The sequence below is a fragment of the Nothobranchius furzeri genome, chromosome 12, assembly GCF_043380555.1.
Source record: "Nothobranchius furzeri strain GRZ-AD chromosome 12, NfurGRZ-RIMD1, whole genome shotgun sequence".
NCBI classification, from domain to species: domain Eukaryota; kingdom Metazoa; phylum Chordata; class Actinopteri; order Cyprinodontiformes; family Nothobranchiidae; genus Nothobranchius; species Nothobranchius furzeri.
The window spans coordinates 71301768-71325099 of record NC_091752.1 but is presented as its reverse complement, the minus strand read 5'-3'; the positions used below and the strand labels follow the sequence as shown (position 1 = coordinate 71325099).

Sequence of the window (23332 nt, the reverse complement as noted above, 5' to 3'; positions counted from 1 at the left end):
TCGTCTAGTAAACGTGTGTTGGTAGATATTACAAAAGCATGGACACTTGTCTTACCTACCCACCAGTCTGGTTTAAACTCGGGGCTCTGCGGTCTCCTGGAGCCGCGGTACCAGTTCACAGCTCTGCAGGCCGTGATGTGTGTGTCCTGTCGAGGGAACACACATTTCTAAATACAGCCACATGTTAGGTAAACAATTTGAAATGTGAGCAACGAGGCTACTTTACTTAAATGTAGGAATGATATTAGTGAGGCTGTTGGAGGAAATGCTCCACATGGCAACAAACCGTTGGAGAAAGGTCAGCTTCTACTAGCTGAAGTGCGCTCTGCTCTCTCCTGGCCACCAAATAAAAACAACTTTCTCATGGGTGGTCAAAGTGGGCGGGGCCATGAACAGTAATACACCTGTGACATACTGTAGAAGGGACCGTCTTCTTATGACCCGATGGTGAACAAGACCTTTTGATGTCTGCTGTGTTTTGATTTCCAGACCAACAATGCGATTGGTGGACATGGCAGGGGTGCGCCTCAAAAGGGAGGCTGAGGAGGAAGAGCCCCGCCCACCTCCACCTCCCCCCTCACACCACTCCAACCACCAGTTTACCAGCATGAAGAACAAGTTCTTCAATGAGTTCACTCACCTGCCAAGTAAGATTGTTTACCTGTCTTGTTTACCTGTCTTTGTACTCGCTTAGACACAGCTCTCAGAAAGGAGGCAGTAAGGAGTGCTAAAACAACACACACACACAGCGCAGTGATTTACTGGTAACCAGTGCAGAGATCTAAGAACAGGGGTGATGTGTTCGGTTCTCCTGGTTCTTGTGAAGACTAGCAGCAGCGTTCTGAACAAGCTGCAGGTGCTTCACACCTTTTTTTGGTAAGAGGAGACCATTGCAGTAGTCCAGCCTGGAGATGAACACATGAATGAGTTTCTCTCGGTCTGGCCTGGACATGAGACCTTTGAGTAGTGATATTTGATGGAGATGATAGAACACTGATCTAGTTCTAGCCTTCATGTGACCAGTGTTGGGCAAGTTACTTCAAAACTGTAATGCATTATTTATTACTTGTTACCCTCATTTTAAAGTAATTCATTACATTACAATATTACTGATTTGAAAATGTAAGGCATTACACTACTTTTGCATTACTTTAAGTTACTTTCACCAAAATAACTTCAGTATGAATCTGGTCATGTGACGCTCAGTGAGCTCATGACATTTATGTGGAAGGTGATGTGGTGTCTGAGCTAGGGTTGCTGTTAAAAACAGTCAGATATAATAACAGTGCTTTAAAATGATTGTTTACTAAATAAAAACAACAACAATCTGTACTCTCAGCACGCTGCCATCTTATATTAACTGAGCAGGGAGTGAGGTGGTGGGGGCTCCCAGCCTATATTAGCCTTGGTCCCCAAATGCCTTGATACGGCCCTGGATGTGGGACTGCCTTCTGGGGTGATCTGATTCTATCACATGTATAAATATTAAATGCTTATATATTATTGCTTTTCACTGGTAAAAATGTGTATTGGGGATAAATCTGCCTACTTTTTTCTTCTCAAGCACTTTGTTTGGTTTTCTTGGTTTTATGTGAATAATTTCCGGCCCTTTCTCTCTCTAACCTTCCTGCATGCTGCATGTTGTCTCCGTCTTCCAGAAAAAACTGTTTCCTAGACTTCCTACTTTCTATCAGCCAAAGGGATCTTCACATGCGCGGCGCTCCAGCAGTAATGAGTTGAAATCACCGGGGCCCAGATTATGAACTCGGCTGAGGCAAAGCACGTCAGAAAAGTACAAAATACCAGAGAATATGCGCTGACATGAACGATCGCAAGTGAATTATGTTGTTTTAGTGAAGCTATTTTGTGAATGTTACAGCGGCCGCGTGCAGGACGCAGCTGGAGTATTTGAGCCGTTACCGCTGCGTCCTCTCTGCCCGCAACGCTGATTCCATAAATGACGTCATATATGTGGATACTGGATCTTTTTTCAGGCTTCCCGCAATTTGAATTTTTAGGAAACCCACATCTTGATTCTGGGTTTAAAAATGCGTTGTAATTACTGCGTTACTGACAACTGTACCGAGTAAATATTACCATTTTCTTTTCTTGTAATGCCTTACATTACAGCAAAAAGCAATGCATTACAGTAATTAATTACTTTTGTACTGCATTACTCCCAACACTGCCAGTGAAGCTCAGGTCTGAATCAATGGTAACACCAAGATTTTTAACCTGGTCTTTGTCTTTATTCCTCTGGAGCCAAGCTGAGCAGTAACCTCCATCCTGTCCTTCATATCTCCAGAGAGAATAACGTCACTCTTGTTTTTGTTTAACTGGAGGAGATTTGATTGCATCCAGTCCTTAACTTGCTCCAAACACTGAATCTGTATTTAGACGAATATCATGTAATGCTTTAATCAGTGCAGTGGTGGTGTCTACAGCCTGACTGGACACTATCTAGCAGGTGTTTGTCTCTAAAAAGCTTTTCAGCTGGATCATAACAGCTTTTTCAGCCATTTTCTCATGAAAGGGAGGTTAGAGATGGTCTGTGGTTCTTCATCACTTAGGATCTAGTTTCATTTTCTCTAGAAGAGGCTCAACAGCAGCAGTTTCAGTGATGTAGGAAAATACCTGACATTCAGGAACAGTTTACAGTTTTCACTACATCAGCTTTTAAGCAGCTAAACACATTTTAGAAGAAGTTAGTTGGCTGGTTGTCCAGACAGCACGTAGATGAGTTTGGGGCCTTAATGTTCTCCAGCGTTTTAGCTCTGATCACGCTGGAAGCTGCTCTTCTAGCCAGATTGTTGCTGTGTGGCTATAGCGGTGGTCTGGTTGTGTTGGTGTGGAGGAATAAAGGGATGATCTGATGTGATCACCCAGATACCTTTTATGAGCACTCTTAGGATGAATGTAAACATGCAGATGATAAATGTAAACATACAGACGATAAATGTAAACATACAGACGATAAATGTAAACATACAGACGTAAACATGAGGGTAAATGTAAACATGCAGATGATAAATGTAAACATACAGATGTAAACATGGGGGTAAATGTAAACATACAGATGATAAATGTAAACATACAGACGATAAATGTAAACATACAGACGTAAACATGAGGGTAAATGTAAACATGCAGACGATAAATGTAAACATACAGATGTAAACATGGGGGTAAATGTAAACATACAGACGTAAACATGAGGGTAAATGTAAACATACAGACAATAAATGTAAACATAAAGATGATAAATGTAAACATACAGACGTAAACATGAGGGTAAATGTAAATATGCAGACGATAAATGTAAACATACAGACGATAAATGTAAACATACAGACGTAAACATGAGGGTAAATGTAAACATACAGACGATAAATATAAACATACTGACAAAAAATGTAAACATACAGACGTAAACATGGGGGTAAATGTAAACATACAGACGATAAATGTAAACATACAGATGTAAACATGAGGGTAAATGTAATCATACAGACGATAAATGTAAACATACAGATGTAAACATGAGGGTAAATAAAAACATACAGATGATAAATGTAAACATAAAGATGATAAATGTAAACATACAGACGTAAACATGAGGGTAAATGTAAACATACAGACGATAAATATAAACAAACTGACAAAAAATGTAAACATACAGACGTAAACATGAGGGTAAATGTAAACATACAGACGATAAATGTAAACATACAGACGTAAACATGAGAGTAAATGTAAACACACAGATGATAAATGTAAACATACAGACGTAAACATGAGGGTAAATGTAAACATACAGACGATAAATGTAAAAATACAGACGTAAACATGAGGTTTAATGTAAACACACAGATGATAAATGTAAACATATAGATGTAAACATGAGGGTAAATGTAAACATACAGACGATAAATGTAAACTTACAGACGATAAATGTAAACATACAGATGTCAACATGAGGGTAAATGTAAACATACTGACAATAAATGTAAACATACAGATGATAAATGTAAACATACAGACGTAAACATGAGGGTAAATGTAAACATACAGACGATAAATGTAAACATACAGACGATAAATGTAAACATACAGACGTAAACATGAGGGTAAATGAGAACATTCAGATGATAAATGTAAACATACAGACGATAAATGTAAACACACAGATGATAAATGTAAACATACAGACGTAAACATGAGGGTAAATGTAAACATTCAGATGATAAATGTAAACATACAGACAATAAATGTAAAAATACAGACGATAAATGTAAACATACAGACGTAAACATGAGGGTAAATGTAAAGAATCAACTACACTTGCAATATTTAAAACATCTATAAAATCTAATGTATTTAGTAATTATGAAAAGGAGAATTATAATGTCAAAGATTAGATGTGAAAATATTAGAAAGTGACTGAGGTTACACTGTGTTTTTTTGGCGGATAATTTTATTTCGTAAAAAGGGGCAGAAATCATAAGATTTTTTCTTCTATCTGCTCCTTTTCATTCAAATGTTTTTTTCAATATGTTAATGTATCATGTATTTGTTTGTGTTTATTTTATACATTGTGAATGAAATAAAAGAGAAAAAAACACACAGATGATAAATGTAAACATACAGATGTAAACATGAGGGTAAATGTAAACATTCAGACGAAAAATGTAAACATACAGATGATAAATGTAACATAAACATGAGGGTAAATGTAAACATACAGATGATAAATGTAAACATACAGAAGATAAATGTAAAAATACAGACGATAAATGTAAACATACAGACGATAAATGTAAACATACAGACGATGAATGTAAACATACAGACGATAAATGTAAACATACTGACAAAAAATGTAAACATACAGACGTAAACATGAGGGTACATGTAAACACACAGATGATAAATGTAAACATACGGACAATAAATGTAAGCATACAGACGTAAACATGAGGGTAAATGTAAACATTCAGACAATAAATGTAAACATACAGACGTAAACATGAGGGTAAATGTAAACATTCAGATGATAAATGTAAACATACAGATGATAAATGTAAACATACAGATGTAAACATGAGGGTAAATGTAAACATTCAGACGAAAAATGTAAACATACAGACTTAAACATGAGGTAAACATACAGATGATAAATGTAAACATATTGACGATAAATGTAAACATACAGACGTAAACATGAGGGCAAATGTAAACACACAGATGATAAATGTAAACACACAGACAATAAATGCAAACATACAGACGTAAAATGAGGGTAAACATACAGACGATAAATGTAAACATACAGACGTAAACATGAGGGTAAACATACAGATGAGAAATGTAAACATACAGACGTAAACATGAGGGTAAATGTAAACATACAGACGATAAATGTAAACAAACAGACGATAAATCTAAACAAACAGACGATAAATGTAAACATACAGATGATAAATGTAAACATACAGACGTAAACATGAGGGTAAATGTAAACATACAGACGATAAATGTAAACATACAGACGATAAATGTAAAGATACTGACGATAAATGTAAACATACAGACGTAAAGATGAGGGTAAATGTAAACACACAGATGATAAATGTAAACATACGGAAAATAAATGTAGACATACAGATGTAAATATGAGGGTAAATGTAAACATACAGACAATAAATGTAAATATACAGACAATAAATGTAAACATACAGACGATAAATGTAAACATACAGATGTAAACATGAGGGTAAATGTACACATACAAACGATAAATGTAAACATACAGACGATAAATGTAAACATACAGACGATAACCCCCAAATTCCACTGCCTCCGCTCCGCTCCGGTCCGCCCCCGCCTTCCGCAGCCGCTCGCTTCCTAACTCAATTTTTTTTGTACCCGCTCTACAACGGCTCCGCTCCGGTGCGGAGACTTGAGATGGGCAAACAAGCATGCGCGGGATTTTCGAGATCTTGCGATACAGTCCGAGCAATAAACGCGGAAGTTAGATCTAAACACCCGTTGTGTGGGAGAAGCATCGGCATGAACTGTTTAATCTGCCCATCATTTGTGTTGAGAGATCAGCAGTGTTTGGATCAACAAAGTGTGACTACTTTGATAGTGGAAACTGTATTTATGGCTTACTTTTGTGCATTTAAACTTCAGCCGCCATTGATAGTTGTCAAAAGTTGTTAAACCTGTGCACATGAAACAAAAAACGCCTTTTGTTTATCGATTTATTGTGAAAAACGGAAGTTGTGCTTGCTCCCTTTCCTGTTGGGCGGTTGTGATTTCTGTCCATTTACTGCGGAGGTGCTCCGGCGTCCGGCGAAAATAGGATTGATTCTATTTTTGCTGGATGCCGAAACAGAGGGCGGCGCACGGCGCCGCATTGCCGGAGCACGGCCGCAGTAGTGGAATTGCTCTGATTGACTACAACGGGACCAATTTTGCTCTGGCGTTCGTGTCGGAGCGGAGCGGAGGTAGTGGAATTTGGGGGTAAATGTAAACATACAGACAATAAATGTAAACATACAGACGTAAACATGAGGGTAAATGTAAACATTCAGACAATAAATGTAAGCATACAGACGATAAATGTAAACATACAGACAATAAATGTTAACATACAGACGATAAATGTAAACATACAGACGATAAATGTAAACATACAGACATAAACATGAGGGTAAATGTAAACATTCAGACAATAAATGTTAACATACAGACGATAAATGTAAACTAACAGACAATAAATGTTAACATACAGACGTAAACATGAGGGTAAATGTAAACATACAGACGATAAATGTTAACATACAGACGATAAATGTAAACATACAGACATAAACATGAGGGTAAATGTAAACATTCAGACAATAAATGTTAACATACAGACGATAAATGTAAACTAACAGACAATAAATGTTAACATACAGACGATAAATGTAAACATACAGACGATAAATGTAAACATACAGACATAAACATGAGGGTAAATGTAAAGATTCAGACAATAAATGTAAGAATACAGACGATAAATGTAAACATACAGACAATAAATGTTAACATACAGACGATAAATGTAAACATACAGACGTAAACATGAGGGTAAATGTAAACATACAGACGATAAATGTTAACATACAGACGATAAATGTAAACATACAGACGTAAACATGAGGGTAAATGTAAACATTCAGACAATAAATGTTAACATACAGACGATAAATGTAAACATACAGACAATAAATGTTAACATACAGACGATAAATGTTAACATACAGACGATAAATGTAAACATACAGACAATAAATGTTAACATACAGACGATAAATGTAAACATACAGACGATAAATGTAAACATACAGATGATAAATGTAAACATACAGACGATAAATGTAAACATACAGACGATAAATGTAAACATACAGACATAAACATGAGGGTAAATGTAAACATACAGACGATAAATGTAAACATACAGACATAAACATGAGGGTAAATGTAAACATTAAGACAATAAATGTAAACATACAGACGTAAACATGGGGGTAAATATTAATTTTTGTGGCCCCCCTCCCTCTGGTCACACAGCCGAGCTGGAGGGGAAGGAAGAGGTGTTGTCCTTCTTTATATTGTAAGATTGTGAGTTATGCGCATTACAGCCAAGGGTCAAAACAAAAATACTCCCCCCCCCCTCCCCCCCCCTCCTCCAACTCCCCTCCGGGCCGGACCTCTGGCTTCTGGGGCTTTTTTGTGAGTGGCCCTCGGACCATTATAACGGTTCTAAATGTTTTTACCGTATTTCATTTTCACCAACTTGATGTTTCCTTCCTTCATTCTGTCTCCTTTCATCTCTTCCCTCATGTGACCAATCGGTCCTGCTTCTCCAGATCATAAGCTCAAGAGTAAGTCCATCTCCCGTCTTACACTTTATTCACACCATGTTTTTCCTCCATTGTTTGATACGTTTCCTTTGAAAGAAAAGAGAGGTTCACACAGAAAAGTACTTGAAAGTGTACAACAGAAGCTTTTATAAACAAAAAACAAGCTGAAAGGTGAGAATATTTAATTGTAGTTGTAGTCAAACCACGCTAACATGTGGAGCTGCCTAACATTTACAAGTTAACATAATGACTGTAATTTAATTTGTGGGATTTGGAGGCTCATGGCCCATTAGATTTAGAAATAATTAATGACTCACATGTTGTAGATAAACTCTTGAATGAGCAAATTTTGGAAGAGTACGGTTTACTTCTTGCAGGACAGCTGACCCAATGGCTTGTATGAGCTCAGCCCTGACCAAAGTTTACTGAGAGGTTCCTGCTGCATCAATAAACCAGCTAATAAAAACCTACATTATTCACATTACATGTTCTTTTGTGTGGACTTTTTTACATTTACATTTGGTAAATGACCTGTATTTGTATAGCGCCTTAAAGGGTCCCCCAACCCCCCAAGGTGCTTCACAATGTGGCAGTGTGAGCGTCCTGTCACTGTGACCCGATTGATCATGCGCCCGGGCTACTTGGCCAAGAGGATGTCCCTTTGGCTGACTGGTTAGCACGCATGACTTTCACCCGGGAGTCTCCTCCCCAGGCCTCACCCGGATCGAATCCTGCCCAGGCCCTTGTTTCTCCACGGTCATTCACCCATTCACACACATTTACATGCTGGTGGTGATGAGCTACGATGTAGCCACAGCAGCCCTGGGGCGCACTGACAGAGGTGAGGCTGCCAAGCACTGGCGCCACCGGTCCCTCCAACAGTCTAACAGCTACCACCAGCAGCTAAACGTAGCACCTCCGGTGGTCAGCATCCAGTTGAGTAAAGCAGCAGTCTATTGTCAAACCGAAAGAGGAAAGATTTATGAAATAATCTCAGGGGTTCAATGAAATTTTAGAGATTGGAGCAGATTTAAGATATTGTTGTTTGTATTAAATCTAACAGTCATCTGCATAGACGTTTACATTCAGGTTGGTTCAAGTCAACCACTAGTGTGCCTAATTAGCATTGAGGAGTGTTTAAACAGTAGAATGACTAAGATGCTAACAGGCTAGCTGTTTGAAGACGCAGCAATCTGATTGGATGTGGGTCTAACCCTAACCCAAAAAACAAGCTAAAAATTATTTGTTAGTCATAATCATAAAGCAGTCTTATGTCTCACTGTTGGAAGGAAAATCATTAAAGTAAAAACATCAGCTGGCCTCACCTGTTTTCTCCCTTCTCCAGTGCCCATGTGGGCTGTGGGGGCCATTGTTGTGGTGGTTCTTGCCCTGGTTGCCTGTCTGGTATTCTGCATCTACAAGAAGTGCTTCAATAAGACCAAGAAGCCCAAGGCCCGAGAAAGGAAAGGAGGAGGACGCGGACGTAGAAAGAAGGAGAAGGAGGGAGAAGACGCAGAAGAGAAAAAGGTAAGAACTGATCGTTTCAATCAGTGCAAGATGCTGTGGTGGATCCGTAAGCCTCGATTATAATTCAGTAGGTTTTGGTTCAGTTCAGCACACAAACACAGGGCCTTTTGGCTTTGAATCAAATTAGGACTGAATATCAGGCGTGGTAATCTTAGTGGTGGGGAGATTCGCAGGTGCAAGGGGGCTGGGGTGGAGGGGTGGGGGGGGGCTTAGTACAGCAATGGGGAAGGAGGAGGAGGGGGAGTGGGCCAGTTTGGTGGGCAGGTCACCAGGAATTGTCCCGGGAATTCCCGGCGGTCTGTCCGTCACTCTCTGAACCTGATGATTTCACTGCTGAAAGCAAAGTTTGATTGTGTTTCTTCTAGGAGGGAGAGGAAGGGAAGGAGGAGGAGGAAAAGGAATCCTTGGGAAAACTGGAGTACACGTTGGACTACAACTTCACTGATAATCAGGTACTCCAATCCTAAACGTTTGTTCTGCATCAACAACGATATGGAAAACATCCGGGCCACAACATAAAACCGTGGTTTCACAACTGAGGACTGGAACTTGCTCTCTTGGGGTGTAGATGTCTGAAAAGGACCTGTTGTTTTCTAGAAGGGACTTCCTGGTTCGTTAGCATCGCGGCCTCTGTTGAAGGGTAACTGGTTCGTTCTCTTACTACAGGGGTCGTGTGTGAAAGTATCTCCTCTGTGGCAGGACCATTTGTTAATTAATCCATCATGGGTGGACACGACGCCGGAACTCAGCACCAGTTCACCGGAGTTGCCAAATACTTCAACCCATCCACGATCACAGGACGGCGGAATTGTGTTTTGGCCACATAAGCCAGCATTGCAGCAATCTTCCTTTTCTTCAAACTGAGGCCCAAGAAACAACCTGCTGTCACAGAAAAGTAGTCATGTTTCCATTTGACAGCTGTTTCTTACAGATGGAAGGGAGGAGAGAGCAGCTGGAGATGCTTGTAATTAACTGTTTGGTTTCCCTATGTCAGGGGTGTCAAACTCAAACTCACACGGGGCCGAAATGAAACTCTGGGACGGAGTCGAGGGCCAAACTTAATATTTTTTGAAAAAGTGACGGCAAATTTGCCCATTTTCTTTATCAACATAAATGCAATTTTGAACTTTTAATTAGGAAACAAACATATTTCTGCATTAACACTGAATGTGGAATAACCAAATTACACACGAGCAAGTCAGTTTTAAATAAAAGGCATCAGTGGTATTCATTACTTGTGGCATAATCAGCATTTTTAAAATCTATTCAGGATTTATGTTTTCTTGTTTATTCATTTTTCTTATTGTTTATTCTCCTTTCTTCTCCTGTAATACGTGTCATCGCTGCTGTGACGTCTAGCTTTCCCCACTGAGGAACAATAAAGGGATTTTCTATTCTATTCATCTATCTGCAGCCTTTCCACTTCCTGTTTACTGTAGGTTAAATCTTTTCTCACGGGCCAACAACAACATAAAAATATCATTTTATCTTAAATGAAAATGCAACATCTCACCTGTTAACTTTCATGTTTTGGAGCAGAAAAAGAGCATCAAACCAACATATTTAAAGCTCAGTTTGCTCCACTGGTTTACTGTGATGCTCACCTGTTCCAGCCACATACCTGCATCATGGGGTTGATCTGAGCTGAGGAGGAGACTCCTGTTGTTTTGTTCATCTTCATCATAATAATGACAACATTAGATGACAACAGGTGCTCACATAGGTTTGTGCTGATGAACATGTCTGAGCAGCTTGACCACGTCGTTGTGTGTCGGGGAGGAAACACAACCACAGAGCCGTGCTGGTTTGAGCGTGTCGCTGCTCGCTGGAGTTATATCAGCTCTGTCTGGACGTTAGCTGGAAAACTTTCTCTTTCAGTCGTGAACACATTACTGAGCGGCTAGAATCTCCGTTTCTGGGCTTCAACGTCAGAAAACAGCTGAGTGAACTCGGCGCTGAGTGAGAGGAGTGTAGTTTGTCCGAGACAGCGGAGCTGCAGACACCGGCAGCAGGCGCTGAAAAAACACAAAGGAGGGGGCTTCGTTGGCTCCGCGCTGACGCCGCAAAGCATCATGGGAGTTGTAGTCTTTGCGGTAAAATCGGCCAGCGGGCCAGTTTTTATATATTTTTGATATTTATCTCGCGGGCCACATAACATGACTCTGACATATGTGATCTATGTTAACAACAAAGACAATTTATAGAAGACGTCCTGATCAGCGGCCCAGACAAACTCATCTGCCTCATTTCTAACTACTGAGAACATTGAGTCGGGTGATGAACTATGACTTTTGGCTCCTCCGTGTGTCCAAAGACCTGCTCCACATAGAACGTACGTTCACATTTAGACAGGTTAGAGAACTTCTCTGGCATTTAGGAGTGGTTCTAAAGTGGATATGATCTTATGTCAGAGAGAAGTCTAGCAGCGTCAAACGGGTTGCCTCAAGGTCCAGTCTTGGATCCCCTTTTGTTCCCATCGTACCTTATGTTCGCTGATATTCCTTCGTTTTGAGCCATAATTCATGAATCTACTCAAAATATAGTTGCTGTAGTTCGCCTAACATTAGAAGTGTGAAACAGGTCTCACACTGCGGGTATAGAGTGGTGAGAGCTGATTTTTAAGACTGAAAAGTCACAAACAAAACTCTGCTAGGACCACATCTATTACAGTGCACTAAAAGAGTACAAGGACGCCCTCTAGTGGCTGGTGGATGTAAACATAAACCTAGTGCCGTGTCCGTCAAAATAATTATTTATTTCTTGTCATGTATCATCATTAGTTTAGAAAAGAATAAAATTCATTTTTAACTAAATACCTGACTCTGTCTGAATTAATACGAAGTGTGTTTATGATCCCTGAACAAGCAAAGTAACTATAATCTTCTGCTTAAACATTCAAAGATCGATCAGATTGATATTTCATGTTTATATGGAATAATCACATCTTATTGGTCATATTTAATTTGCAGTCGTCTAACGCGATAAAGTGTGACCGCTACAGTGTGAAAATGTAATTATTAAACTCCTCCTGCTGAAATACCAGCTGTTTAAATGTTTCAGATGCCCAGTGTTTTTTAAACTATGTTCAGAGATTAAAGTTTTCTGCTGATAAGGATTTTTTTCTCCATTCTTCTTCTACTTTTTGGGCTCGTTAAGGATTTTTGCTCCAAAACGTTCAAAAACATTCAGCTCATTTTGACATTTTAGCTCAGTTTAAGCTTCAGTTCTTAAGCAGCTTCAGCTGCCATTTGCAGTATCCAGCATTCAAACAGCATTTCTGCAAGAACTGTAATTTATCTAGTGTGAAATAGATTCATTAAACCCAGACGCTTGTGCATTTGCTGGGATAACAGTCTTTGTGGTTTGCCCGTTATTTATACCACCCCGGAGGCTGCATGGCTATGGAGGCAATTACTCTGCACACAGCACAGATGGTGCAACAAACAAAGCACTTAAGGAAATGGCTTCACCATTAGACGCACTTTGGTCTCCAACAGGACCTAGCCCCTGTGTCCTCCTCTTTGAAATAGTGTGAATGAATGCATTGAGCCTTTGTCTGATGTTTGGTGAACTGGAACATTTTATCAATGCGTCAGACTTGCTAACTGCAGTGGTGACTCCGTTTGTGCTGTCCATCACATGGACATGTTTTGGAGAGCGCACACACAGACTTTTACACACATGCGTGCATTTTACTGTTCTTGCATTCTTGTCCTGCTAATGGATCTTTTGAAAGAGCAGTTGTGCAGACCTCTCACTGAGAGGACTTAGTGCTAATGAGACACTGATGTGGTTAGCTGCATTCAGGATGCACTCACATCCTCAGACAAGTCTCTGTGGACTAAATACAACATGGTGCACTCTTTTCCCTTATCACTGTTCTGCTACACTCGCACTAAATGCAGCATGTGCCCGGCTCAGGCCTCGAACAGAAGGCCAGTACTTTAAAATCAGATCCTGCTAGATTCTGGACATCTGGGCTGATGCTCGCTCCGCGTTTTCTGCTGAGACTGAACTCCATGACTCTTCTGTTCATGTCTCTCTCTCTTCTCTTACCTCTGCAGCTGATAGTGGGCATCCTCCAAGCTCAGGACCTTCCAGCTATGGACATGGGTGGGACCTCGGACCCTTACGTAAAAGTCTACATGCTTCCAGACAAGAAAAAGAAGTTTGAGACAAAGGTCCAGCGCAAGAACCTGTGCCCTGTCTTCAACGAGACCTTCACGTTTAAGGTATCTACACCTGTTCAAATGCTGCCAAAGCTCTCAGAGGCATGCTGGGATTCAACACGTTTATTCTGTCAACATTTTACTTCTACAGATACCTTACAGTGAGCTGGGCGGTCAGACGCTGGTGCTGCAAGTTTTCGACTTTGATCGTTTTGGTAAACACGACGTCATCGGCGAAATAAAGATCCCGATGAACAGCATCGACCTAGGACAGCCGATACACGAATGGAAGGATTTAGTTGGAGGAGAAAAAGAGGAGGCATGTTTAGTTTTCGTCACTCTGAAAATATGCAAGGGTTATTAACTTTAATGAGGTGACGGGTCATGTGTGTGTTCTGTCCCCGACAGCAAGAGAAGCTGGGCGACATCTGCATTTCCCTCCGATACGTCCCCACGGCTGGCAAGCTAACTGTTAACATCATGGAAGCCAAGAACCTGAAGAAGATGGATGTTGGAGGGCTGTCAGGTACTGTGTGCATGGTTCTACTGATTATGGAGAGTACCACTGGATGTCTCTGTTGACCCATGTCTCTGGTTCAGATCCTTTTGTCAAGGTGGTGCTGCAGCACAACGGCAAGCGGATCAAGAAGAAAAAGACATCGGTCAAGCAAAACACGCTGAATCCTTATTTCAACGAGAGCTTCAGCTTTGAGATCCCCTTCTCCCAGATCCAGGTTGGAGCACATCTCTCCTCAAACACTTTCTGTTTGAAAGCATTCTATTCGAGTGAAGTATTCCCAACCATCAACCATCCAACAGTCCTTGACGGATTTTGGGTAGTCATTTTTCTGGTTATGAGCTGCATTTAAGGAAAAAAGGAGAAAAATATGTTTATTTTTTCCCTTCTGTCACTTTTCTTTTTAAAAAAGGAATTTTATGAGTTTTTAAGTGGTTATGGTTTTCTGGTCAATACAACACATCATCAAGTGTTTTTGCTCTAAAATCCTCTCAGAGATGCCAACAGTTTTACTCTAGACAGTTTTAGGACCTTCCAGAATGAGCCGTTTCAAGGCCCTTTCACTTTAAAGCTTGGTTTATGCTTGACGCATTCACTTTCAGCGCGGTGATGCGGCTCGCGGCTGGAACGCGCTTCACAACTCGCAGCGTTTATGGTTCGTGCGGCTCGTCTCTGCGGTGAGCCAATATTCTCCCAAACTGTAGGGGGCAGCATGGAGCTCTACAGCATGCATCCAACACTACACCATAGTAGAAGTAGAAATCACTGTTTACAACATGGCATTCCAGCATTTTTAACAGCGTTCTCGTCTTTTCCGACAGTGCGAGCTATTTCTCTCCAAGAATTATTAACAACATGTTGATCACGGTGATCTCTGAGAGCTGAATCATTCAAATGTCTGTATTTACCAACCTCTGCCGTGCCGGTCCGCCATGTTTTTCCGCGTCTGACCGTCCGCGTGGTTAGAAATTTTCCGAGGTGCGCGTTGCGGAAATCTTGGGCCGTGCGGAGACGCGGTGGAGGGCGTGGTATTTAAAATGACGCAAAATGATGCAACTTTTCCGCGCGGAGCCGTGCGGACCTCGCGGACGCGTCAAGCATAAACCAACCTTAAGAAAACAAGCCTGAGCTGACCACGCCCACCAATCCCCTGATTGGCTGCTAAATGTTTGGATATCTGGAAGGGTTTCAGAGTAGAGCCGCTGCTCTTTCTGCATTTGAGAGGTGGCTCTATTCCAACTTCCCTGTTTGTGATGTCACAAATGGGTATTTTTTCAAACACCTCCGTAGAGAAGCAGCAGAGACCCACATGGCTGCACAAAAAATGCAAAAGGTGAGTATTGCCTAATATGTCCCGTTAAACTTTAGTCATTTCACGTTTCATATTTCCTATAATCAATCACAGCATGAATAAAACACGTGTCATCTGCAAACAATAATAATAGTAATACATTTTATTTCAAGCGCCTTTCAAGACTCTCAAGGTAAAAAAAAAACACCAATACAAATAAATACATCAAATAATCAAGATGAAAAAAGGAGCTAAGACTAGATAAAAATGTAGGAATGGAGGATTTCGGTTGCTAGGCTAGAGAAGGATAGAAGCATAAGATTACTTTCATCAATTTAGACACCGTAGTCAAGAAACATCAGTCACATCACAGCATCCATCAGTGTTTCAGCCAAAAAGGAGTCAAAGGTCGGTGACTGAGGAGGACAACTCTGCTGAGAGCAAATGATTGAAAGCCATGCTGGAATTCTTCTACATTTATGTTGATGAGCCACGTTTGTTCCAACAATGTTCTTGGAGAACATCTTTTGGAAAAATGAAACAAAACTGGAGCTTTCTGATAAAGTCAGACACAAAATGAAGCACAAGAGAAATGATCTCTTGGCCCACATGGAGCAGGCTTGGCTGTGTTCTGGACTGGCTTTGTTGTCAGTTACAGGAAACAGGAAAACCCAGCTGGAAACACCAAGAACAGATCAGAACCAAACACTGAACTATTCTCAGAGCTCTTATCTAGATGCTTTCGAACATCTGTGATGGAGCTAAAAGATCTGGAGCAGGAACCCTCACGACATGAGAACCAAATCATTTAGCAAAGACTAAGTGGGACAGAAAACCTGTAGGTAGAAAAGAAGTCTCTACCTGTCTATTGTTGGTTAACGAGCAGAAACTAGGAGAGGTATTCATATGTAGTTTCTGCTCCTTAAGCAACAACAGACAGCGCTTATAAGCTTGACTCATATTCCAGTCAGAATTAACAACGCTCCTCTGATGAGAAGCGAAGCGTCTTCAAGAAACCAAAGAAGTCCAGTTGCCTTCATTTGAACCCCTCTGGACTGTCACAGGGGAGGACCTTTCTACCTGTGCACAGGTGAGAAGAATAAAAGGAGGCGACCTTTCTACCTGTGCACATGTGAGAAGTCTAAAGGGAGGCGACCTTTCTACCTGTGCACAGGTGAGAAGTCTAAAGGGAGGCGACCTTTCTACCTGTGCACAGGTAAAAAGTCTAAAAGGAGGCGACCTTTCTACCTGTGCACATGTGAGAAGTCTAAAGGGAGGCGACCTTTCTACCTGTGCACAGGTGAGAAGTCTAAAGGGAGGCGACCTTTCTACCTGTGCACAGGTAAAAAGTCTAAAAGGAGGCGACCTTTCTACCTGTGCACAGGTGAGAAGTCTAAAAGAAGGCGACCTTTCTACCTGTGCACAGGTGAGAAGTCTAAAGGGAGGTGACCTTTCTACCTGTGCACAGGTGAGAAGTCTAAAGGGAGGCAGCCATTCCACCTGTGCACAGGTGAGAAGTCTAAAGGGAGGCAGCCATTCCACCTGTGCACAGGTGAGAAGTCTAAAGGGAGGCGGCCTTTCCACCTGTGCACAGGTGAGAAGTCTAAAAGGAGGCGACCTTTCTACCTGTGCACAGGTGAGAAGTCTAAAGGGAGGCGAACTTTCTACCTGTGCACAGGTGAGAAGTCTAAAAGGAGGCGACCTTTCTACCTGTGCACAGGTGAGAAGTCTAAAGGGAGGCGACCTTTCTACCTATGCACAGGTGAGAAGTCTAACAGGAGGCGACCTTTCTACCTGTGCACAGGTGAGAAGTCTAAAGGGAGGCGGCCTTTCCACCTGTGCGCAGGTGAGAAGTCTAAAGGGAGGCGACCTTTCTACCTGTGCACAGGTGAGAAGTCTAAAAGGAGGCGACCTTTCTACCTGTGCACAGGTGAGAAGTCTAAAAGGAGGCGACCTTTCTACCTGTGCACAGGTGAGAAGTCTAAAGGGAGGTGACCTTTCTACCTGTGCACAGGTGAGAAGTCTAACAGGAGGCGACCTTTCTACCTGTGCACAGGTGAGAAGTCTAACGGGAGGCGACCTTTCTACCTGTGCACAGGTGAGAAGTCTAAAAGGAGGCGACCTTTCTACCTGTGCACAGGTGAGAAGTCTAACAGGAGGCGACCTTTCTACCTGTGCACAGGTGAGAAGTCTAAAGGGAGGCAACCTTTCTACCTGTGCACAGGTGAGAAGTCTAAAGGGAGGCGACCTTTCTACCTGTGCACAGGTGAGAAGTCTAAAGGGAGGCGACCTTTCTACCTGTGCACAGGTGAGAAGTCTAACAGGAGGCGACCTTTCTACCTGTGCACAAGTGAGAAGTCTAAAGGGAGGCAACATTTCTACCTGTGCACAGGTGAGAAGTCTAAAGGGAGGCGACCTTTCTACCTGTGCACAGGTGAGAAGTCTAAAGGGAGGCGACCTTTTTACCTGTGCACAGGTGAGAAGTCTAAAAGGAGGCGACCTTTCTACCTGTGCACAGGTGAGAAGTCTAAAAGGAGGCGACCTTTCTACCTGTGCACAGGTGAGAAGTCTAAAGGGAGGCGACCTTTCTACCTGTGCACAGGTGAGAAGTCTAAAGGGAGGCGACCTTTCTACCTGTGCACAGGTGAGAAGTCTAAAGGGAGGCGACCTTTTTACCTGTGCACAGGTGAGAAGTCTAAAAGGAGGCGACCTTTCTACCTGTGCACAGGTGAGAAGTCTAAAAGGAGGCGACCTTTCTACCTGTGCACAGGTGAGAAGTCTAAGGGGAGGCAACCTTTCTACCTGTGCACAGGTGAGAAGTCTAAAGGGAGGCGACCTTTCTACCTGTGCACAGGTGAGAAGTCTAAAGGGAGGCGACCTTTCTACCTGTGCACAGGTGAGAAGTCTAAAGGGAGGCGACCTTTTTACCTGTGCACAGGTGAGAAGTCTAAAGGGAGGCGACCTTTCTACCTGTGCACAGGTGAGAAGTCTAAAGGGAGGCGACCTTTCTACCTGTGCACAGGTGAGAAGTCTAAAGGGAGGCGACCTTTTTACCTGTGCACAGGTGAGAAGTCTAAAAGGAGGCGACCTTTCTACCTGTGCACAGATGAGAAGTCTAAAAGGAAGCGACCTTTCTACCTGTGCACAGGTGAGAAGTCTAATGGGAGGCGACCTTTCTACCTGTGCGCAGGTGAGAAGTCTAAAGGGAGGCGACCTTTTTACCTGTGCACAGGTGAGAAGTCTAAAAGGAGGCGACCTTTCTACCTGTGCACAGGTGAGAAGTCTAAAAGGAGGCGACCTTTCTACCTGTGCACAGGTGAGAAGTCTAAAGGGAGGCGACCTTTCTACCTGTGCACAGGTGAGAAGTCTAACAGGAGGCGACCTTTCTACCTGTGCACAGGTGAGAAGTCTAAAGGGAGGCAACCTTTCTACCTGTGCACAGGTGAGAAGTCTAAAGGGAGGCGACCTTTCTACCTGTGCACAGGTGAGAAGTCTAAAGGGAGGCGACCTTTTTACCTGTGCACAGGTGAGAAGTCTAAAAGGAGGCGACCTTTCTACCTGTACACAGGTGAGAAGTCTAAAAGGAGGCGACCTTTCTACCTGTACACAGGTGAGAAGTCTAAGGGGAGGCAACCTTTCTACCTGTGCACAGGTGAGAAGTCTAAAAGGAGGCGACCTTTCTACCTGTGCACAGGTGAGAAGTCTAAAAGGAGGCGACCTTTCTACCTGTGCACAGGTGAGAAGTCTAAAGGGAGGTGACCTTTCTACCTGTGCACAGGTGAGAAGTCTAAAGGGAGGTGACCTTTTTACCTGTGCACAGGTGAGAAGTCTAAAAGGAGGCGACCTTTCTACCTGTGCACAGGTGAGAAGTCTAAAAGGAAGCGACCTTTCTACCTGTGCACAGGTGAGAAGTCTAAAAGGAGGCGACCTTTCTACCTGTGCACAGGTGAGAAGTCTAAAGGGAGGCAACCTTTCTACCTGTGCACAGGTGAGAAGTCTAAAGGGAGGCGACCTTTCTACCTGTGCACAGGTGAGAAGTCTAAAGGGAGGCGACCTTTCTACCTGTGCACAGGTGAGAAGTCTAACAGGAGGCGACCTTTCTACCTGTGCACAAGTGAGAAGTCTAAAGGGAGGCAACATTTCTACCTGTGCACAGGTGAGAAGTCTAAAGGGAGGCGACCTTTCTACCTGTGCACAGGTGAGAAGTCTAAAGGGAGGCGACCTTTTTACCTGTGCACAGGTGAGAAGTCTAAAAGGAGGCGACCTTTCTACCTGTGCACAGGTGAGAAGTCTAAAAGGAGGCGACCTTTCTACCTGTGCACAGGTGAGAAGTCTAAAGGGAGGCGACCTTTCTACCTGTGCACAGGTGAGAAGTCTAAAGGGAGGCGACCTTTCTACCTGTGCACAGGTGAGAAGTCTAAAGGGAGGCGACCTTTTTACCTGTGCACAGGTGAGAAGTCTAAAAGGAGGCGACCTTTCTACCTGTGCACAGGTGAGAAGTCTAAAAGGAGGCGACCTTTCTACCTGTGCACAGGTGAGAAGTCTAAGGGGAGGCAACCTTTCTACCTGTGCACAGGTGAGAAGTCTAAAGGGAGGCGACCTTTCTACCTGTGCACAGGTGAGAAGTCTAAAGGGAGGCGACCTTTCTACCTGTGCACAGGTGAGAAGTCTAAAGGGAGGCGACCTTTTTACCTGTGCACAGGTGAGAAGTCTAAAGGGAGGCGACCTTTCTACCTGTGCACAGGTGAGAAGTCTAAAGGGAGGCGACCTTTCTACCTGTGCACAGGTGAGAAGTCTAAAGGGAGGCGACCTTTTTACCTGTGCACAGGTGAGAAGTCTAAAAGGAGGCGACCTTTCTACCTGTGCACAGATGAGAAGTCTAAAGGGAAGCGACCTTTCTACCTGTGCGCAGGTGAGAAGTCTAATGGGAGGCGACCTTTCTACCTGTGCGCAGGTGAGAAGTCTAAAGGGAGGCGACCTTTTTACCTGTGCACAGGTGAGAAGTCTAAAAGGAGGCGACCTTTCTACCTGTGCACAGGTGAGAAGTCTAAAAGGAGGCGACCTTTCTACCTGTGCACAGGTGAGAAGTCTAAAGGGAGGCGACCTTTCTACCTGTGCACAGGTGAGAAGTCTAACAGGAGGCGACCTTTCTACCTGTGCACAGGTGAGAAGTCTAAAGGGAGGCAACCTTTCTACCTGTGCACAGGTGAGAAGTCTAAAGGGAGGCGACCTTTCTACCTGTGCACAGGTGAGAAGTCTAAAGGGAGGCGACCTTTTTACCTGTGCACAGGTGAGAAGTCTAAAAGGAGGCGACCTTTCTACCTGTACACAGGTGAGAAGTCTAAAAGGAGGCGACCTTTCTACCTGTACACAGGTGAGAAGTCTAAGGGGAGGCAACCTTTCTACCTGTGCACAGGTGAGAAGTCTAAAAGGAGGCGACCTTTCTACCTGTGCACAGGTGAGAAGTCTAAAAGGAGGCGACCTTTCTACCTGTGCACAGGTGAGAAGTCTTTAGGGAGGTGACCTTTCTACCTGTGCACAGGTGAGAAGTCTAAAGGGAGGTGACCTTTTTACCTGTGCACAGGTGAGAAGTCTAAAAGGAGGCGACCTTTCTACCTGTGCACAGGTGAGAAGTCTAAAAGGAAGCGACCTTTCTACCTGTGCACAGGTGAGAAGTCTAAAGGGAGGCGACCTTTCTACCTGTGCACAGGTGAGAAGTCTAATGGGAGGCGACCTTTCTACCTGTGCACAGGTGAGAAGTCTAAAGGGAGGCAACCTTTTTACCTGTGCACAGGTGAGAAGTCTAAAAGGAGGCGACCTTTCTACCTGTGCACAGGTGAGAAGTCTAAAGGGAGGCGACCTTTTTACCTGTGCACAGGTGAGAAGTCTAAAAGGAGGCGACCTTTCTACCTGTGCACAGGTGAGAAGTCTAAAAGGAGGCGACCTTTCTACCTGTGCACAGGTGAGAAGTCTAAAGGGAGGCGACCTTTCTACCTGTGCACAGGTGAGAAGTCTAACGGGAGGCGACCTTTCTACCTGTGCACAGGTGAGAAGTCTAAAGGGAGGCGACCTTTCTACCTGTGCACAGGTGAGAAGTCTAAGGGGAGGCGACCTTTCTACCTGTGCACAGGTGAGAAGTCTAAAGGGAGGCGACCTTTCTACCTGTGCACAGGTGAGAAGTCTAAAGGGAGGCGACCTTTCTACCTGTGCACAGGTGAGAAGTCTAACGGGAGGCGACCTTTCTACCTGTGCACAGGTGAGAAGTCTAAAGGGAGGCGACCTTTCTACGTGTGCACCCGTTTTACACGTCTCTGTGTTTGACTAGTAAGGCTGAGGGAAACTGAAGTACCCGTCTCCTCTGTCTCCACACAGAAAGTCCAGTTGCTGATCACCGTGTACGACTACGACAAACTGGGTAGCAACGACCCCATCGGCAAGTGCTGGATCGGGTACGGTGCCTCCGGCGTTGGACTGCGTCATTGGTCCGATATGTTGGCCAATCCCAGACGCCCAGTGGCTCAGTGGCACACACTGCAACCAGAGGAGGAGGTGGACGCTGCTCTGAAGGCCCCCATCCGCTAACCCCCCCTAATGTGAACAGCCGTGTTAGGCGTGTTTCAGATGTGGGAACTGTTCCACCACATCTGCAGCCTGATGATCCAGCAGCTGTTTCTGTAAAATCCCTGGAGACAGACGCTGGTTTCATTCTCACCGTGCTGTAGCATAAATCTGTAGATGACTGTAACTAAATCCTGCATTCTCCTGGACTTGTGCTTTTGGAATCCACAGACGTGTTTTTCATTAATAGTTAAATAATCTTCCTCATCACACCCCCACAGTTACCTCACCGCTGGCTGGGCGTGGCTTGTAGCGAGCCACTTCCTCTGAAGCCACCTCTCACCACCAGAATAGTCTGCAGTCCATTGCTTGTATTATTTAAGCTCAGATTAGATGAGGATGATTTATTGTAGCGGCTGAACGCTTTTATTTGTGTGACTTTCAGCAGCTGGCACCTCCAGATGTTAGGTTACGCGAGGCTTTTAGCTTCTGTTGTTGTTGAGCTGGTTTTCTCATCCTAGTTCTCCTCTTCTTTAAAACTCAGCTTTTCAAAACCAAAACCTCATGGCTGTAGTCTGTCTTTAACCTTTGACCTTTCTCATCGCGCTCGAACGGGACAAACAAGTGTCCGATTTGTGTTGTGGGTGGTAGTGTTGATGAAGTTGTGTATCGCTGTTTATTTCATGAATCACGCCAACCTGTTGGTGTCACTTCCTGTGTAACAAACACGAGTAAATAAACAGGAAACTGCGTCGGTGAGCTTTAATGCCTTTCGTCTGAACGCAGGCTGAAGGTCAGACGGTCAGCTGATTTGTGACCGCCGTATCATCGACCATTTATGTCATAATCAGATTATTCTCTACGATTTAACCCAGGCCTCTCTTCCTAAGGGGGAATAATCAGCCTGCTGCCAGAGATCCAGTTATGAACCGTGTGTGTGCGTGTGTGTGTGTGTGTGTGTGCGTGTGTGTGTCCTAAATCAGAGTGACCAGTGACAGATTGGATTATAAGGGTGTCCTCTTTTGTCCTTGACTCATGCATGTGAATAGAATATATGGCGTGGTATGGGGGCCAAAATTAAGACTACTGCCCAGCAGCAGGAGGCTATATAAATTCTGAAGCAAACTACCGATCTGATAAGCTGGCGCCGGTAACTGAGAGGCTGGCGCTGCTTACTGAGAAGTAGCACCTTTACCGGCGTTACTACTAGATACGCTAGGGACTAGCAGCCCTCAGCTTGTCATTGACTGGTTCACACACTCCCTCTGCTGTCTATTAGCATTGATAGGCTAGCATTAGCCTGGATGGGCTGGTGTTAGCATTGGAGAGGCTAGCCATTAGCGTGCCTGGGCTG

The 23332-nt window shown here is 43.4% G+C and overlaps 2 protein-coding genes across 4 annotated transcripts in view; both read left to right on the top strand.

The window, feature by feature from the left end:
* Positions 1 to 22730, top strand: part of syt5a (synaptotagmin Va) — a 27022-nt gene extending 4292 nt beyond the window's left edge. For 2 of the 3 annotated variants that reach the window (XM_054750868.2, XM_054750869.2), the window contains exons 2-10: positions 490 to 647; positions 7923 to 7937; positions 9262 to 9443; positions 9809 to 9895; positions 13508 to 13675; positions 13764 to 13931; positions 14021 to 14138; positions 14213 to 14346; positions 21793 to 22730. In XM_054750868.2, the coding sequence (XP_054606843.2) occupies positions 497 to 647; positions 7923 to 7937; positions 9262 to 9443; positions 9809 to 9895; positions 13508 to 13675; positions 13764 to 13931; positions 14021 to 14138; positions 14213 to 14346; positions 21793 to 22002 (1233 nt within the window). In that variant the 5' untranslated portion in view covers positions 490 to 496 and the 3' untranslated portion in view covers positions 22003 to 22730. The remainder of the gene's footprint in view (positions 1 to 489; positions 648 to 7922; positions 7938 to 9261; positions 9444 to 9808; positions 9896 to 13507; positions 13676 to 13763; positions 13932 to 14020; positions 14139 to 14212; positions 14347 to 21792) is intronic. The other variant, XM_054750871.2, reaches the window with a different exon arrangement.
* LOC107392666 (ATP synthase membrane subunit k) lies at positions 9980 to 11715 on the top strand. The gene is given in 1 exon segment (XM_070543024.1): positions 9980 to 11715. A coding segment is annotated over 1 exon segment (177 nt). The 5' UTR covers positions 9980 to 10165; the 3' UTR covers positions 10343 to 11715.
* Positions 22731 to 23332: the final 602 nt, after the last annotated feature.